Here is a 14800-nt window from a genome sequence, read left to right as displayed (position 1 = left end):
CAAATGGGTCCCGAGCCCAAAAAAGTTTGAGAACCATTGCTCAGTGCAAGAGTCCCTGGATGAGCTTCTCTGGCCTGTTTTACGCAAGAGGTCAGACCAGACAATCATGACACTGCCTTCTGGATCTAACTGTATGACAGTTTTAAAGACAGCAATAACATATGAGGTTAAGTGGCAGGTCCAGGCTGGGACAAATAATGCTCTTGGCTCTGGGCTGGTGCAATTCTCAAAATATTTCAAGACGATGAGAATTTTTTCTCTCTTTAATTTGAGTTTCCTAAAATACCCATGCGGGCTAATTTCCGAAGCTGGCTTCTCGTGCTGCTGGTAATTAGCTAGCCAGCCAGGCAAGGAATTTGCAGCGCGTGCGTGTGATCCATTCTGGGGCGAAGGCGCTCTATTTTCAAACTACACCCTGTGTAATTGCTAGGCTGTTTTCTTCCTGAGGTTTGCTGCGAATCTGGGGCATGGTCGGCTCCCGAGACAGAGGAGTCACTGTGCAAGGGGCACAGCCTCCGCCCTCTCCTTACATATCCTCAGAGAGGCAGGAAATAACACTGCCCCGCTCTGCCCTGCCAAGCTGGAGCCTGTTGCTGGGAGGTTGTTATGATCTCAGCTTGGAAAGTATAATTTCAGGACAACTCCTCCAGTCTCAATCCTCACTGACACCCATGCACGAAATGCATCAGACGCTCTTAAGATTGGCCGCATCATGGGCTTGATTTTATAGTTTCATGAAGGACAGTGTAAAGCATCCTTAAAAACAAGTGTCAGTTACAAGTTAACTTCCCCACACCTCAGGAGGACCCCGGATTGCCAGTGCTTGGCTGTACTTGGAAATCAGACCCTGTATATTTCAAAATAATGCGCCCTCCCTGGGTTTCGCACGGACCTCCGCTCACTGCTTTCACTGCTCCTGTTTAGGCCTTTGGCTGGTGCAATAAATTCAGTCACTTCAGGACCGGCGCTAGGGGTTTGAGCGCCATAGGCAGATGGCAATTTCGCTGCCCTGCGCGCTGGTCCCGCGGCTCCGGTGGAGGTGCCGCAGTGGTGTCTGCCGCCCCCTCCGGACACCTTGGGCCCCGGGGCAGCGCCCTGACCCAGGGGACCCCCTGGACTGCCGGCTGCCACTGCGGCGCCCTGACCCAGGGGACCCCCTGGGCTGCGGGCTGCCGCGGCGGCGCCCTGACCCAGGGGACACCCTGGGCTGCCGGCTGCTGCCGGCAGCACAGACTCCCACTCTGTCTCAGCAGCAGCGGCTGCTCAACCATTTAAAAAAAAATTGGGGGGTGGTTTTTGGCACCCCCAAATCTCAGCGCCCTAGGCAACCGCCTAGTCCGCCTAAATGGTTGCACTGGCCCAGAGTCACTTTCACCTGAAGGTTCATGGTCAGTTTCGTTTCCTCCTCCACCTGGATTTGGTTTTAAGGTGCTTCGCTGAAATAGTCTAGTCGTGCACTGGACTCAAGGGCTTCTGGGTTCTAGGCCCCAGTTCTGGGATGCGTGGGGAACGTGGGCTGTGGGATCAGAGGAAGAGGCTGTGAGTTGGGATTCTGTACCACTGGGCACATTTCTTCCCTTCACCGTGCAGCTGCAGGAAGGCAGGATTGATTCTTCCCTACGCAAGCCTGAGGGTTAATTGTGATCCTAAAGTGCTTTGGGATAGGGTGTGATGCAAGGTATCAGTGAGATCCGCAGGCACAGGGAGCAGCCCCAGGACTACGAGGTGTTTTTAAGGAGATGGTACTAAATTCACTTTGGGAGAAGCCCAGCTCACTAGGGCTCATCCCCTGTTTCTAAAACGTGCTCCGGGCTGCTGGGGACACTAAAAGAACCAGAACATCCATCTTGCAAGGAGGCCAGCAGCACAGCACCTCCTAGCTCCAACTTGGAACAAAGTTTGCTTCTTGGACCCGAGAAGACACAGGACTGGGGATTATAAGAGCTGGTTGGGAACTCAAATTTCTGTTCCCTGCAATGCAGAAATGTGGTGGTTGTTGCTCCCAATGAAATGAAAATCCAAAACGTCCTGCGAAACGAAAATGCTGAAATTTTGATTTGGGACCTTTCCAATGTTTTGCTTCAGTAGCACGGCCACTTTTTGCTTTGACGTTTGTTCTCCATTAATGTGAAAGATAAAATCTGAATGATATTTTAAACATGAACAGAAATCAAAACATTTCAGCTGGATAGCATCATTTCGATGGATTTTTGACTTCTTCCAATTGCAAAATGAGCACGTTCCCAGGAAATATTTTGATTTTATCCGAAACCGCTATTTGCAATGGAAAACAGCTGGGTTTATATTTTTGTTGACCAGGTCTAGTGTGAATAGTAGAAAGGGGATTGCATGGACACAGACAGATCCTCCTGTTCTCTCTGGGTATGTCTACACGGTATCAGGCACCATGCCACCCAGCCCACATATGCAGGTAGCTGCTCAAGATCTTGCAACACCCTGGGCTAGCCACCCTGGTACAAGCCAATGCGACCTCCTGGATCTGCGCTCGGGTGGCCAGCCCCTAGCACACAAGCTTGAGCGGAGCTAGCGTGCGGCTGTCTACCCAGGCCCAGGGGCTGCTAGCTGCAGTCAGACATAGCATCAGGCTTTCTCAGGCAAAGGGTTTCCGGAGATAGCGGCACTGACTTCGCTTTTGAATTACCGGCACTGCTCCCGGCAGCCTGTCTCTCTACCTCCAATTCACGCTCACCCAATGCCTGACCCGGCTCCGCTCACCCACCCTTCTGCAGTGCGTCTCTGTCTCCATCTAGGGCTCAGCCCAGAGGCGCAACAGCCTTCAGCTAGCAGAGGTGGGTCTTTATCTCTTGTGCCTCTAGGCCAAGAGGTCGCAGGTTCACATCCTGGTGCTGGCTACTCCCCTCTCCCCTCCCAAGGTCCCAGCTCCTCTATCAGCTTTGAATAAGTCACTTCCCCCACCCTTCTGTGCCTCAGTTTCTCTATCTGCATTCTAAGGCTAATACTTCCCAGGAATGGTGCGTAAACGCCCATGTATCTCACTCCCCTGACCCTTTGTTCTAAAAGCTCCAAGACGCTGACCGTTACAGGGCAGCATGGGCCTGCGGTTCCTACAGCCCAAGGCAGTTGGATAGCCCATGGCCCGTGTTACACAGGCAGCAGGCTAGATGGTCGCAGTTGTCCCTTCTGGCCTTGGAATCTGTGACTCCAGCAGGGAGTCAAAATGCAAGTTCTGGCAGTGAGTTCTAGGGGCAGCCAGCTAACAAAATCCACCAGGTGATGGGGCAATGACATTTCCTATGGCTGGGGGGAATCAGCTGCACAAACTCAACCCAGGCCATGTGTGCTGCTGGCTGCAGTTTGCCTGTCCTCCTTGCAGCCGATAACCTGAAAGAACCCAATCTGGGAAGAGTCTGAAAGTCTCATTGAGGGCTTGGACTGCCTGGGAGGGAGGGGTGTTGTTTTAGCACCTGGTCGCAGGCTGCACAAATATTTCCGTTCCCCTAGCAGATCACGATACAGAGGTTTGCAGATTCCAAGACCTACAGGGATCATTGTGATCATCCAGTCTGACCTTCTGCATACCCAGGCTCTAAACTCCATGCCCCGAGTCCTGCATCACCTGATGGATTTGTTTTGAACCATGTAATTTGAAACACCAACCTTGGGCAAGTCACTTTGGCCCAGATCCTCAAAGTTATTTAGGCACCTAACTCCCAATGCAGTTACCTTTTGAGGATCTGGCTCTCTGCCTCTCTGGGCCTCAGTTTCCCCTCACATGTTTTTGTTTCAACTTCTTAGACTGTAAGTAATTTGGGAGAGGGGCGGTTTTACTACAGCTGGATCTTTGCTGAGAAAAAAGATGTGGTTTTACCAAGTTAAAATTCTGATGCAGTTGGACCCTGGTCCAGGTAATTGACTAGTAACACGTGTTAAAACTCCTACTGTCCTGTCTACACTAGGATTAACACACGTTTTTTTCTCTTGTGGAGTGCCTGCCGCAATGGGGCTCTGATCAGGGATGCTAAAGTAACACACTAGTCTGAATTTTCTGGAGTTCGCGTAAGTTCATGAAAGATGTACACAGAGGGAGGTGTTTTTTGAAAATGTTGGCTTGATTCTGCTCCTACTGGCCCTGTTTTGAAAGGCAAAAAGGGCGACTAATTGATTAAAAGCTAAAGAGTATGACCCAAGTGTAAGTGATGCAGCGTCAGCTTTGGCCACCGAACTGAAAAATCCCCCACAACAGACGGTTCGTTTCAATTGAAACTGATTTTTTCCATTTTTCCCCCCCTCAACTAAACAAAAAAAAAAAGAGAGAAAATGTTCCATTTGGGCCGCATGAAACAGTTTCAATGTCAATTCCGAATGACCTTTCGGAACAAAATGTGCCTGAAATTTTTGTGTTTGGTTCCTTTTTCGGCCCAAGCTATTCGCCGAATTGGCCGCTGGTTTTAGTGTCACACAAAATGAAGTTTCCAGCTAACTTACTATTTGGGTCATATTTTTAAGCTTTTCTTTGCCGCTGTAACATCTGGAGACTTGACTCTTGTTTTAAATGAAAGCCGAGATTCTGGAGAATGGTTGAGAGTTTTGTCTCTGTCCTCCTACTCCTCCCCTACGTCTTTGCACCTCTCCCAACTTTGGGGGTCTCTGGGTTAGACTAACACTCTGCTCTGTGTCTCTTTAGGGCTATGCAGGTCATTCAACATTGATGTCAAGAGAGCCCAGATCTTCCAGGGTCCACCAGAGGCTCAGTTCGGTTACAAAGTCCTGCAGCACGAGGCCGGAGGGGAGAAATGGTGAGTCTGGAAAGCATTACACTTACCATAGCAGTTCCAGGGGGCCAATCCTTCGTGCCACCGTGGACATTGAGAATTTTACAGGGGCTTGTGAGATGGAGTGAGCCGAGCCGAGCCAATAGCTGCATGTGCTTTGCACAGCTGCATTCCTAATTCAAATCCACTTTCAGACCATAACTGGAAACCGGTTTAACTCTGGTCTGACATAGTTCCGGTGCCTTTGGCGGGGGAGAGCTAATATTATTTATTTGCATTCCAGAGGCACCTAGGTGCCCCAGCCAAAATCAGGTCCCTGTTGTGCTCGTCCATACAGAACTTACAATCTAAACCAGAGGTCCCCAAACTGTGGGGCACGCACCCCATAGGGGGACATAGAGGAACCTTTGGAGGGGCTCAGGCCAGCCCCAATGGGGGGGAGTGGCAGGGAGAGAGTGCTCTTTCCCCAGCCCCACTCCTGGCCCCAGACCCACCCCCAGCTGTGGCCCCAGCCTTGGCCCTTTTCCCCATCCATATGTCATCCCACCCCGAGCCACAGTCCCATTCCCGACTGTGGCTCCAGGCGGGGGCACAGACAGGGGTAAGGGGGACATGATGCTCAAAAGTTTGGGGACCACTGATCTAAACAGATAAGACAGACAAAGGGTGCGAGGGGAAACTGAGGCAGAAAGCAGGGAGGTGACTTTCCCAAGGTAGTGGCAGAGTTGGGCCGGGAAGCTAGACTTCCTGAGTCTTAGGCCAGTGCTCTAATAACTGGGCCATGCTGCCTCTCTTGAACATGGGGAACCTTCAAAGCTGGGAGAAACTGGTTAAACTCACTGCACTGCATGGCCAGGGCTCGGAGGTACCAAAGGGACAAAAACTGGAGACCCCTCCCTCCACCATTGAAACTGATGAGGTCCCTCTGGCTTTAATTTGAGCATCTGTACTGCAGCCATGCGCGGGAGCAGGGGAGCGAGGAGTCCGAACCGTATCCCTGATTTCCCCAAGCGCACAGCAGCAGTTTATAAAAAAAATACAAGGAAATGACTAGCCGCCCTGACTCAGCTGCTGTTTGAAAATGGCTCACAGAAGGAGAAAGGGGGAAAAACAAAAATCTTCTGCAGTCAGGAAATCCAACTGTTCTGGCTGGAGGAGCCAGCGGCGGCCGGGACTGTGCATCGTAATTGTTTGACACGAAGGTCGGCTGAATACAGGAAACAAGCTGTATAGTATGGGGGGTGGGGATTCTGGAAGGGGAAAGGGGAGTGAAGTAGTAGGTCCGTGGGAGTTTGGAGCAAAGTCTTGGATCTGCAGCCATCTCTGTGCAGAGCTGGGAGTGAGTGTTATTGTATGGTTTGAATATGAGCTCAGAGGGTGACCCGAAATTGCCGTCCATTAGGTGACCAATGTAGGAGTGGGTGGGTCACTGGCGACCACATCTTCCTTGGTGCTAACTAGCCCCCTGGGCTGCCAGTCTTAGCAAGAGATGCCCAAGTGAGAACAGGCCATAGGGAATCAAGTCCTCTCTCTTAGCTGCAACGAGGAGGGATGATATTAGTGTTAAGGTTTAGACCAGCTTTCTCTGTAAAGCTCAACTCTTCGAAAGCTCTGCAATCTGCATGGTCACTTGGATTGCCTTAAAACAAAGAAGGAAGTGTTTCTTCACACAACGCACAGTTCGCCTGTGGAACTCCTTGCCAGAGGATGTTGTGAAGGCCAAGACTATAAAAGGGTTCAAAAAAGAACTGGATAGATTCATGGAGGCTAGGTCCAGCAATGGCTATTAGCCATGGGGGGCAGGGATGGTGTCCCTAGCCTCCATTTGCCAGAAGCTAAGAATGGGTGTGAGGGGATGGATCACTTGATGATTCCCTGTTCTGTTCATTCCCTCTGAAGCACCTGACATTGGCCTCTGTCAGAAGACAGGATATTGGGCTAGATGGACCTTTGGTCATTCTTAGGTTCTTAATTTTGCGGGGCCTCATGGGAGCACTGGGGAGGGTTAGTGACCCAAATATGGGGTCATTTGACCAAGGGGCTCCTGAGGTACAGTCCCTCCCAAAATTGGCAAGTAGCATGTGCCAGTAGGCTAAAGGGAGGCTGTCCTCATGAAAAGCATCTATTGCCACTCCTCTGCGGATGCTGGGCAGGTCTTTCACAACAGCACCTCTGCCCACCCCCAAGAAAATGTGTATCTCCAACTCCGTGTTCTACAGCTGTGCGGGAGGGCAGTGCTATTGTCGCTGTTTCACAGTTGGGAAACGGAGGCTTGGAGTGACAGGACATGTCACGGGACTAAAGTTAAGCACGTAGATAAGCACCTGGCGCCTGAGGAATTAGGTGCTGAACATCTTTGAGGATCTGGGAACTGAATCCATTTTCCTCTGCAGCTCTGTCAGCCACGCTCAACAACCACAGGCAGCGCGAGGAGGGTTGATTTAAGTTGCAGAGTTTGGCCGAACAATCTCAAGTCTGCATCCAAGTGCCTTCCCCCCCACCCCGCACCCGCCTTTTCCTATCTCCCATCCTCAGCCCGAGAGCTGCTTTCTCCCTTCACTCCTCCTCAGGCTCATTCTCGTCACCAGCGCTCCGTCCTTGGGGCTGGGAGTACAGAGAGCCTCCCTGGACCGGTTTCATGGCGTCTAATTTCCCCCTTCTTCGTTTGACTTGATCTTTTTTCCCTGAGGTGTTTTAAAAGCACTTGCAGGCAGTTAAAACGCTGAGGGGTTGTTTGCTGGGTGGGAATAGGGCCAGATCTCTGTGTTCCTGGGCATCAGTGAAGCACTGGTGACTTGCCCAAGTTTTTGGAGGAACAAGGCATTTACCTCCCATCCTCCTAGTCCTAAGGTATCACCCCAACCACTGGACCAGCTGAAGTTTTGGCCTAGTACATCCTTCCCTTCCTGATCCATCTGGGCAGAGAATTTCCTCCACATGTGTTTTCACCCGGAGGCGTGTGAACCAAGAGGAACTCACGGAGCCATAAACTTAGGCAGCGTTTTAGCTAAAGCAGAGAGCCAGAACTCATCTCCCCGAAGGTATTTTCATTACGTTACCAGACCAGAGGCAAGCAGGGGGCTGGTGTGATGAGGATTCCAGGAGGCTGCAGGACTGGGAAAAGCCCAGTTAAACCAGGCACGGTCAGCCCCAAAGAACCGTATTTGCTAAGGACACGCAAACACGCCTGGCCTCGCTGCGCACATGCTGCTGTGCAGGCTGGTTTCTGGGGATGTGTGTCTAAAACACAAAACTCGAGGTCTTCTGGACGATTTAAAGGGGCACAGGCCTATTCTGTTGCTCTACAATGCCCAGTTCTGTGAGGGAGTTTGTCTAGCACAGGGGTCTGCAACCTTTCAGAAGTCCGGTGCCGAGTCTTCATTTATTCACTCTAATTGAAGGTTTCACGTGCCAGTCATACATTTTAACCTTTTTAGAAGGTCTCTTTCTCTAAGTCTATAATATATAACTAACCTATTGTTGTATCTAAAGTAAATAAGGTTTTAAAAATGTTTAAGATGCTTCATTTAAAATTAAATTAAAATGCAGAGCCTCCCCAGACCGGTGGCCAGGACCTGGGCAGTGTGAGTGCCACTGAAAAATAGCTTGCCATAGGTTGCCTACCACTGGTCTAGCATCTAGAATAGGACCCTGGCAGTTGCAGTGTGATCTCTATTCCAAGTTCTGCCAGTGACTTGCCTGGGCATGTCATGTCCCCTTCTGTGTGCCTCAGTTTTCCCATCTGTACAGTGGGGCTAATGATGCTCTGCTCTGCTGTGAAATGTGTTGCGATTTTAGACTGGCTTATGCTGTACAAAGTGCCAAGTATTGTTAATTAGGAACATAGGCACTACCTGTTGGATCAAGGTAGTCTGCAGTCACCTGTCTCTGAGGGTAGCCAATCACAGCAACTTTCGAGGAAGGTGCAAGAATCCCCCCTAGTGGACACTTATGGAATAACAGACCCTTAGGGGCACTTTCTTACTCACCTCAGGTTTAAGCCATGCACCATGAAGGGTTGATATACAACACTTTTAAAAACTAACTATAAAACCTACCTGCAAACCTCTCCCTGTCACCTCATAACCTCAGGATGACCACTCTGCTGACAATGTATTTCTTGATGGTCTGAGGAGGAAGGTCCCATCTCTGCCCCCCTTGACTGTGGTTGCTGACTGTGTTGTTGGTGTTTCCTCTACAGGATGTTGGTTGGGGCGCCCTGGGATGGGACAGCTGACAACCGGAAAGGGGACGTGTACAAGTGCGTTATGGGTGCAAGAAACACCTCTGCGTGTGCCAAGGTCAACCTAGGTAATGTCATCTGAAGGCGCCACCTTGAAAAACGGATCTGTTTGGGTTTAAATTTTCAAACCTGCCCTGAGGGATTTTCAGCTTGATGGTGACTGGAGTGCTGGCATCCAGACCCAGGAGCTCTGGCACCTAATCTACCAAGCACCAGCAAACCCTAATGAGAATGTACCTTTCATAACTGTACTGGCGTTTTCATTCCTGAAAATTGGGTGTCAAAATCTGCCCACTCCCCACCCCGGGTGGTTTTGAAACCTCTCAGCCTTTCGAAAGTAAATGTGAAGGGCAGGGTTTACAAAGGATCTCATGGGAATTAGATGCCAAACTCCAATTGAAATGCCCAGTTCCCCTGAAAACCTCAGTCTGAGCCTCAGAGATGGGCACTAAAATGCCATTTGCTTTTCCTTCCGCCTCCTGGAACTTTATTCAGGTGACATGGCCCTGCGGAACGTCTCCACGCAGATCAGAAACATGCACTTTGGAATGACGCTCCTGGACAACAAAGAGAATGGCTTTGTGGTGAGCAGATTTCTTAGCAATGGGCAGAAAAAAGTCCCACATGCCGCATTTCTGTGAGCTACCTTTACCATCCTGTGTGTGAGCCTCACAGTCGCAAACTTAGACCCAAAAACTTCCTATTGTGGTGGCATCTCAGGACTCCTATTGAGATCAGGGTCCCGTTGTGCTAGGAGCTGTACATACCCATAATGAGACAGTCCCGTCCCCAAAGAATTTACAATCTAAGGCAGTGTAAGACAAAGAGTGGGAGGGGAAACTGAGGCCCAGAGAGGGGCAGTGACTTGCCCAAGGTCACATGGCAAGTCAGAGCTGGCAACGGAACCCAGAATTCTTGACTGCTGGTCCAGGGCCCTACCCACTGGACCACACTGCCTCTTGAACTAGTGCTAGGCTTGGATAAAAGAAGTATTTTCAAAACGTGTCCAGTGTTGCTGGAGCAAGCTGCATTTTAATACTGGGAGACGTTATCGTTTTGTAAATATCCTCAGCATGGCGGAGAGGACTTGCCAAAGTGCTCTGAGGGAGGGAGAAGCACAAATCCTGCCGAGGGCCCAGTGGGGCGTGTGCGACTAAATCCCTTGGGCTTTTTGGCAGAGTCCTGCTGAGGGGTGGAAAGTAGATCCTGGGGGATGGTGGGGAAAGACAGGGGTGGATGGAGGAGAAGATTTGAAGGAGGGCAGGGCTGGGAAGGGGCAGAAGGGTAGATGGAGTGGGGTGGGAGAGGAGCGACATTCGAGTGGTGTTAAACTAGAGCGAGGAAATATCCGAGCTGCTCTCAGCCTGCCTCGGGTCTGGCTGCGGTCGGAGCACCCAGCCATGGCCTCTTCCCCCTTTCCAGTCCTGCAGCATTAGGAAGGCAACCAGCCCTGGCTCTGTCATTCAGCTGGGAGGGAGGAGGAATGAATATAGCCCTGTGTCGCTTTTCGCTCCCTTCCAGCTGCCGCCCTGCACCTCTGTGGTCTCGTGCTTGTTTGCTCACTGAGTCAGCGTCTGCCCAGAGCTGGTCAGGCCACCGTGGGCAGCGGGGCGGGCGTGCTGGGTTCTCCCCCATTCCTGCTGCCTTTGCCACTGGGGATCAGTTTCTCCCTCAGCTGCCCTGCTCTGGACACAGCACACTCCCTGGAGTAGCCATCTATTCGAAGGTCCTTAGCTGGCTCTCGAGACCGGAGTGGCTGAGAACTTCCCAGTGGTTAGTGGATTTAGCCCCATGACACTCCTGTGGGGTAGGGACACGGGTTATCCCTGCGTCACACACAGAGAGGCCAAGGTACAATCGAATACCCACAACAGCGAGTCTCAGAGCCCGGGTCAATGGCCATCTGCTCGCAGGGCTCAGGCTGGCAGGGGTAAGAAAAGAAGTGTCACTGTTCAGGCTCTGGAGCCGCGGCTCTGAGACACGCCCTCCCTCACCGTCGGGTGGGTCTTTGATTGCAGTGGAGACATACCCTAAAGGCCAGATTCTTAAAGGTATTTAGGTGCTCAACTCCCTTTGAAATCAATGGGTTCTAGGCGCCTAATTCGACTTAAATAATTCCACGTACATCCCACCTCGGGTGGCGTGGTAAAGCATAACGCCGGGCCTTCTGTGTTCCTCGGCTGCCGGCTCCTGTGTGACATGAGCTTGGTGGGTCTCAGGCCAGTTCCCAACAGACAAGCGTCCGTCTCTCAGAAACCACCCCCTCGACTGACAGCTTCAGCACCGAGGGCTGATCGGGGCAGAGAGAGGAATTCCCCTCTGCGCCTGGCAGCAATCGTGCCCAGCCCAGGGGGAGACGTACAAGTTGAGACCCAGAGGACGCTGGTCTCTAGGGCCAGGACTTAACATCACGCACGTCACGTCAGGGAAAGGACAGCGGGCTGGCTGGGTTATCCCAGTACAGCAGGGTGGGGGACACGTCCGAGGTGAGATAGACACTCACAATCCATCTAATCCCTGCCCATGCACCAGGAGATGGCACTGGCCTATTCCAGGGTGCCTGCAGATGGAGTAATGAGCTAGACAGACCCCTGGGGTGTGCCAGTGGAGGCGGGTCCAGATGAACCACTGCCCTGCGCTGGCATGGCAAATGCCTCCTGTTTAGGTAAAGGGGCGAGGGGGAGCTTTAAGCTCCGCGGACAGAATGATGGGGATATGCCATTCCTCAGGGACAGGCTTAACCTGCATCTTCCTCTCCTCGGCAGGCCTGCGCCCCTCTCTGGTCCCAGGAGTGCGGCACCTCCATGTTCAGCACGGGCATCTGCACCAGGGTGGATGGCAGCTTCCAGCCGACCGAAACCATCGCCCCCACGGCTCAGAGTAGGTGGCGAGCCGGCTGCTGTGTGCGTGGAAATGGAGCTGGGGCGGGCCACAGAAGCTGCCTGGGCCTGAGACTGTTTTGCGTTACAAGCATGCCAGCAATGCAGCCATCTGGCTTCCCCCCCCCCAATCCTTTTTGTGTGGACTTGTGGCATTCGTATCGCAGCAGCTTTGGGGGCAGGGAGGGGGGTGGCTTGCTGGCCTCTTGGGTCTGCAAGTCCTGGGGCAATGCCAGAAAGGAGAGGTCACCTGTTCAGCTGTGTCCAGCCTTAATGCAATGCCCCAGAAAGGTTTCCTCCATGCTCCTGTCGGGGATTAACCGGCACCAAGCCCTTCCCACAATGCCCTGCCTCTGGCACCAGGCCGTTCCCACAATGCCCTGCCTCTGGCACCAGAATACACCAGCCTCCGGCTGTTCCCAGAATGCATCCAGGTGCTAGGTCCAGACTTGTGCAGCATCTGGCTCTGTGGTGACCTGCTGCCGGGAGAGGCATTCAGGAAGCTCTTAGTGCTTTTCCATACAACATGGAGTCTGAGGGCTTTTCTTACACACTGCCACCTACCCGGCAGGGCCAAAACGCGTTCATCCAAGTGTCCTGCTGTGCAACTGGGGGCCCTTCATTTAAGCACTGGGGGTAGAAATTGGATCCGAGGGGCCAAAATCTGCCTTGAATCTTACACTTGGTAGATCTCTGTCCTCTTAGAGTCACAAATAGTCTCTGCTCTAACCACAAGGCTCCTGCCTCCACCAGGACTGAGGATAGAACCCTTGAGTCCTGGCTCCCTCTACTCCCCACACCCCAGCATCCTCTTGGCTGCTCTAACCACTACACCACACTGCCTCTGTAAAAATCAGCCACCCAATCAAGATCCTCCCTAATTCCAAAAGCAGGACACACCCTCTAGCCCCAGGTCTGCACAGCAAAGCCACAAAGGCCATGATCCCCAATCCCCCAGGTCAGCTCCCATCTGATGACCCACCTGCCATGTGGGCGTGTGTGTTTCAGGGTGTTCTACCTACATGGACATAGTGATTGTCCTGGATGGCTCCAACAGCATCTACCCCTGGTACGAGGTACAGAACTTCCTCAGCAACATCCTCAGCAAGTTTTTCATCGACCCGAACCAGATCCAGGTGAGTGTATCCCCCAGATTCAGTTGGGGACTTAATCCGGAGCAGTCATGTGGAACTCAATGGAGTGACTCTGGCTTGATACTGGGATCTTGTAAATATTGCCTGCACCAGGATCTGAGCAGCCAACATAGCTGCAGGAGGGCAAGCTCCTGACAGACTTAACTAGGCTTGGCAGTATTCGGTTTTTATTTTTTTAATGATTTCTATGGTTAATAGATGTTCATGTTTAAGCATTTTTGAGATTTTTAACTATTTAAATTTTCAGTGGTGGGAAATTCTGGAGGGGTTGCCCTGCAGTGTGTCTGTCAGACAATAATTATTTCAGGACAGATGTTGAGATCCAACAAGTTAAAACTTTGTAATCCTTAAAACATAAATTGTCGACATGACATGTCAAAATGCAAGAAAGTTAATCTCAAATGTTAAGTCCTCAAGTGGCATTTTCTGTCCTTGGCCTATCTGAATGTTTCAATTGTGATCGATGGAAATAGGTTTTCGTCATGGGGGGATATCGACGTTCCTCGACATTCACCGATAAAAATCCAAGCCTAGACATAACCTAGATGGTTTAATTCAGTGGCTCTCAACCTTTCCAAGCTTCTGCATCCCTTTCAGGAGCCTGATTTGTCTTGAGTACCTCCAAGTTTCACCTCACTTAAAAACAACTTGCTTACAAAATCAGACATAAAAATACACAAGCGTCACAGCGCACTAGTACTGCAAAATTGCTGACATTGTCATTTTTACCATCTCATTATAAAATAACTTGATCGGAATATAAATATTGTCCTTACATTTCAGTGTATACAGAGCAGCATAAAAAAGTCATTGTCTGTATGAAATTTTAGTTTGTACCAACTTCGCTGGCTTTTTTTCTGTGGCCTGTTGTAAAACTAGGTAAATCTCTAGTTGAGTTGATGTACTCCTGGAAGACCTCTGTGTACCCCGTGGGGTATGCGTACCCCTGGCTGAGAATCATTCGTCTAGTTTATGTGGGTGCGGACTGGGATAAACTGCCCACTGGTGCAAACCAGGATAAATTGTGCAAACAGTGTCTATTCTAGGGGGGCACCGATGCAGCTGGTAACATCCCAGTGTAGAGAAGGCCTCACTTCTGCAGATTTGCGTTCCCATAGTGGTGAGAACGTGGCCCCTTTGGGCCAGGCGCTGTTCAGAGACCGTCCCTGCCTCAGAAAGTTTACAATTGAAATAGACAAGACAGACAAGGGGAGAGGCGGAACGAGCAGAGGGAGTGCTGATCCACCACCCCCATAAATCTTGGGATGGGGATTAGCTAGCTGAGGGAAGGAGAGGGGGCGTAAGGAAGGGAGGTGGGGGGGGCAGGGCAGAGAAGGTGGGAGGATGCGGAGTAAGGAGGGCAGGAGTGGGTTGAGGCTGAAGTGAAGCAGGGAGTCTGCATCTTGGCGAGCCTAAAGCCCTCTCCCTGTGGCCCCCCCACAAGGAGATCAAAGGAAACAGGCTTCCCCTTCAAATGTCAGCTGCCTGCCCCTCTCCCCACATCCTCAGGATGAGTAAATAAGGAAACGGTGAGTCTGGCTGGCTTGCCGTGGGACAGGGCTGATTCACAGGGGGCAGGCGGGCTTGACTCAGGGCCACAGTGGTGGCTAACTGCCTCCTCTTCCCCCACCCTCCCATGGGTCCTGATTCCCTTCCAAGGGCCTGATCCTGAGAGGAGTGACACACCCACGCTGCTCCCACGGGCGCTGGGGCTCAGCTCCTCCCAGCAGCGGGGCCAGTGGCTGTGATACTCTGCAGGCCAAACTCAGG

General features: G+C 51.6%; 1 protein-coding gene across 9 annotated transcripts in view; it reads left to right on the top strand.

Moving 5' to 3' along the window:
- The window catches only part of ITGA10 (integrin subunit alpha 10), an 80599-nt gene that overhangs the window by 39707 nt on the left and 26092 nt on the right, over positions 1–14800 (top strand). For all 9 annotated transcript variants that reach the window (XR_003997676.1, XR_003997677.1, XM_030542281.1 and 6 more), the window contains 5 exons: positions 4667–4778; positions 8956–9065; positions 9493–9581; positions 11763–11877; positions 12885–13012. Coding sequence is in view for 7 of the 9 variants with exons in the window: in XM_030542281.1 (XP_030398141.1) it covers positions 4667–4778; positions 8956–9065; positions 9493–9581; positions 11763–11877; positions 12885–13012 (554 nt within the window). In the remaining 2 variants the exon portion in view is untranslated. The remainder of the gene's footprint in view (positions 1–4666; positions 4779–8955; positions 9066–9492; positions 9582–11762; positions 11878–12884; positions 13013–14800) is intronic.

Source organism: Gopherus evgoodei, chromosome 24 (genome assembly GCF_007399415.2).
Source record: "Gopherus evgoodei ecotype Sinaloan lineage chromosome 24, rGopEvg1_v1.p, whole genome shotgun sequence".
Lineage (NCBI taxonomy): Eukaryota > Metazoa > Chordata > Testudines > Testudinidae > Gopherus > Gopherus evgoodei.
Note: the sequence above shows the minus strand (reverse complement) of the source record. Positions and strands in the feature narration are given on the sequence as shown.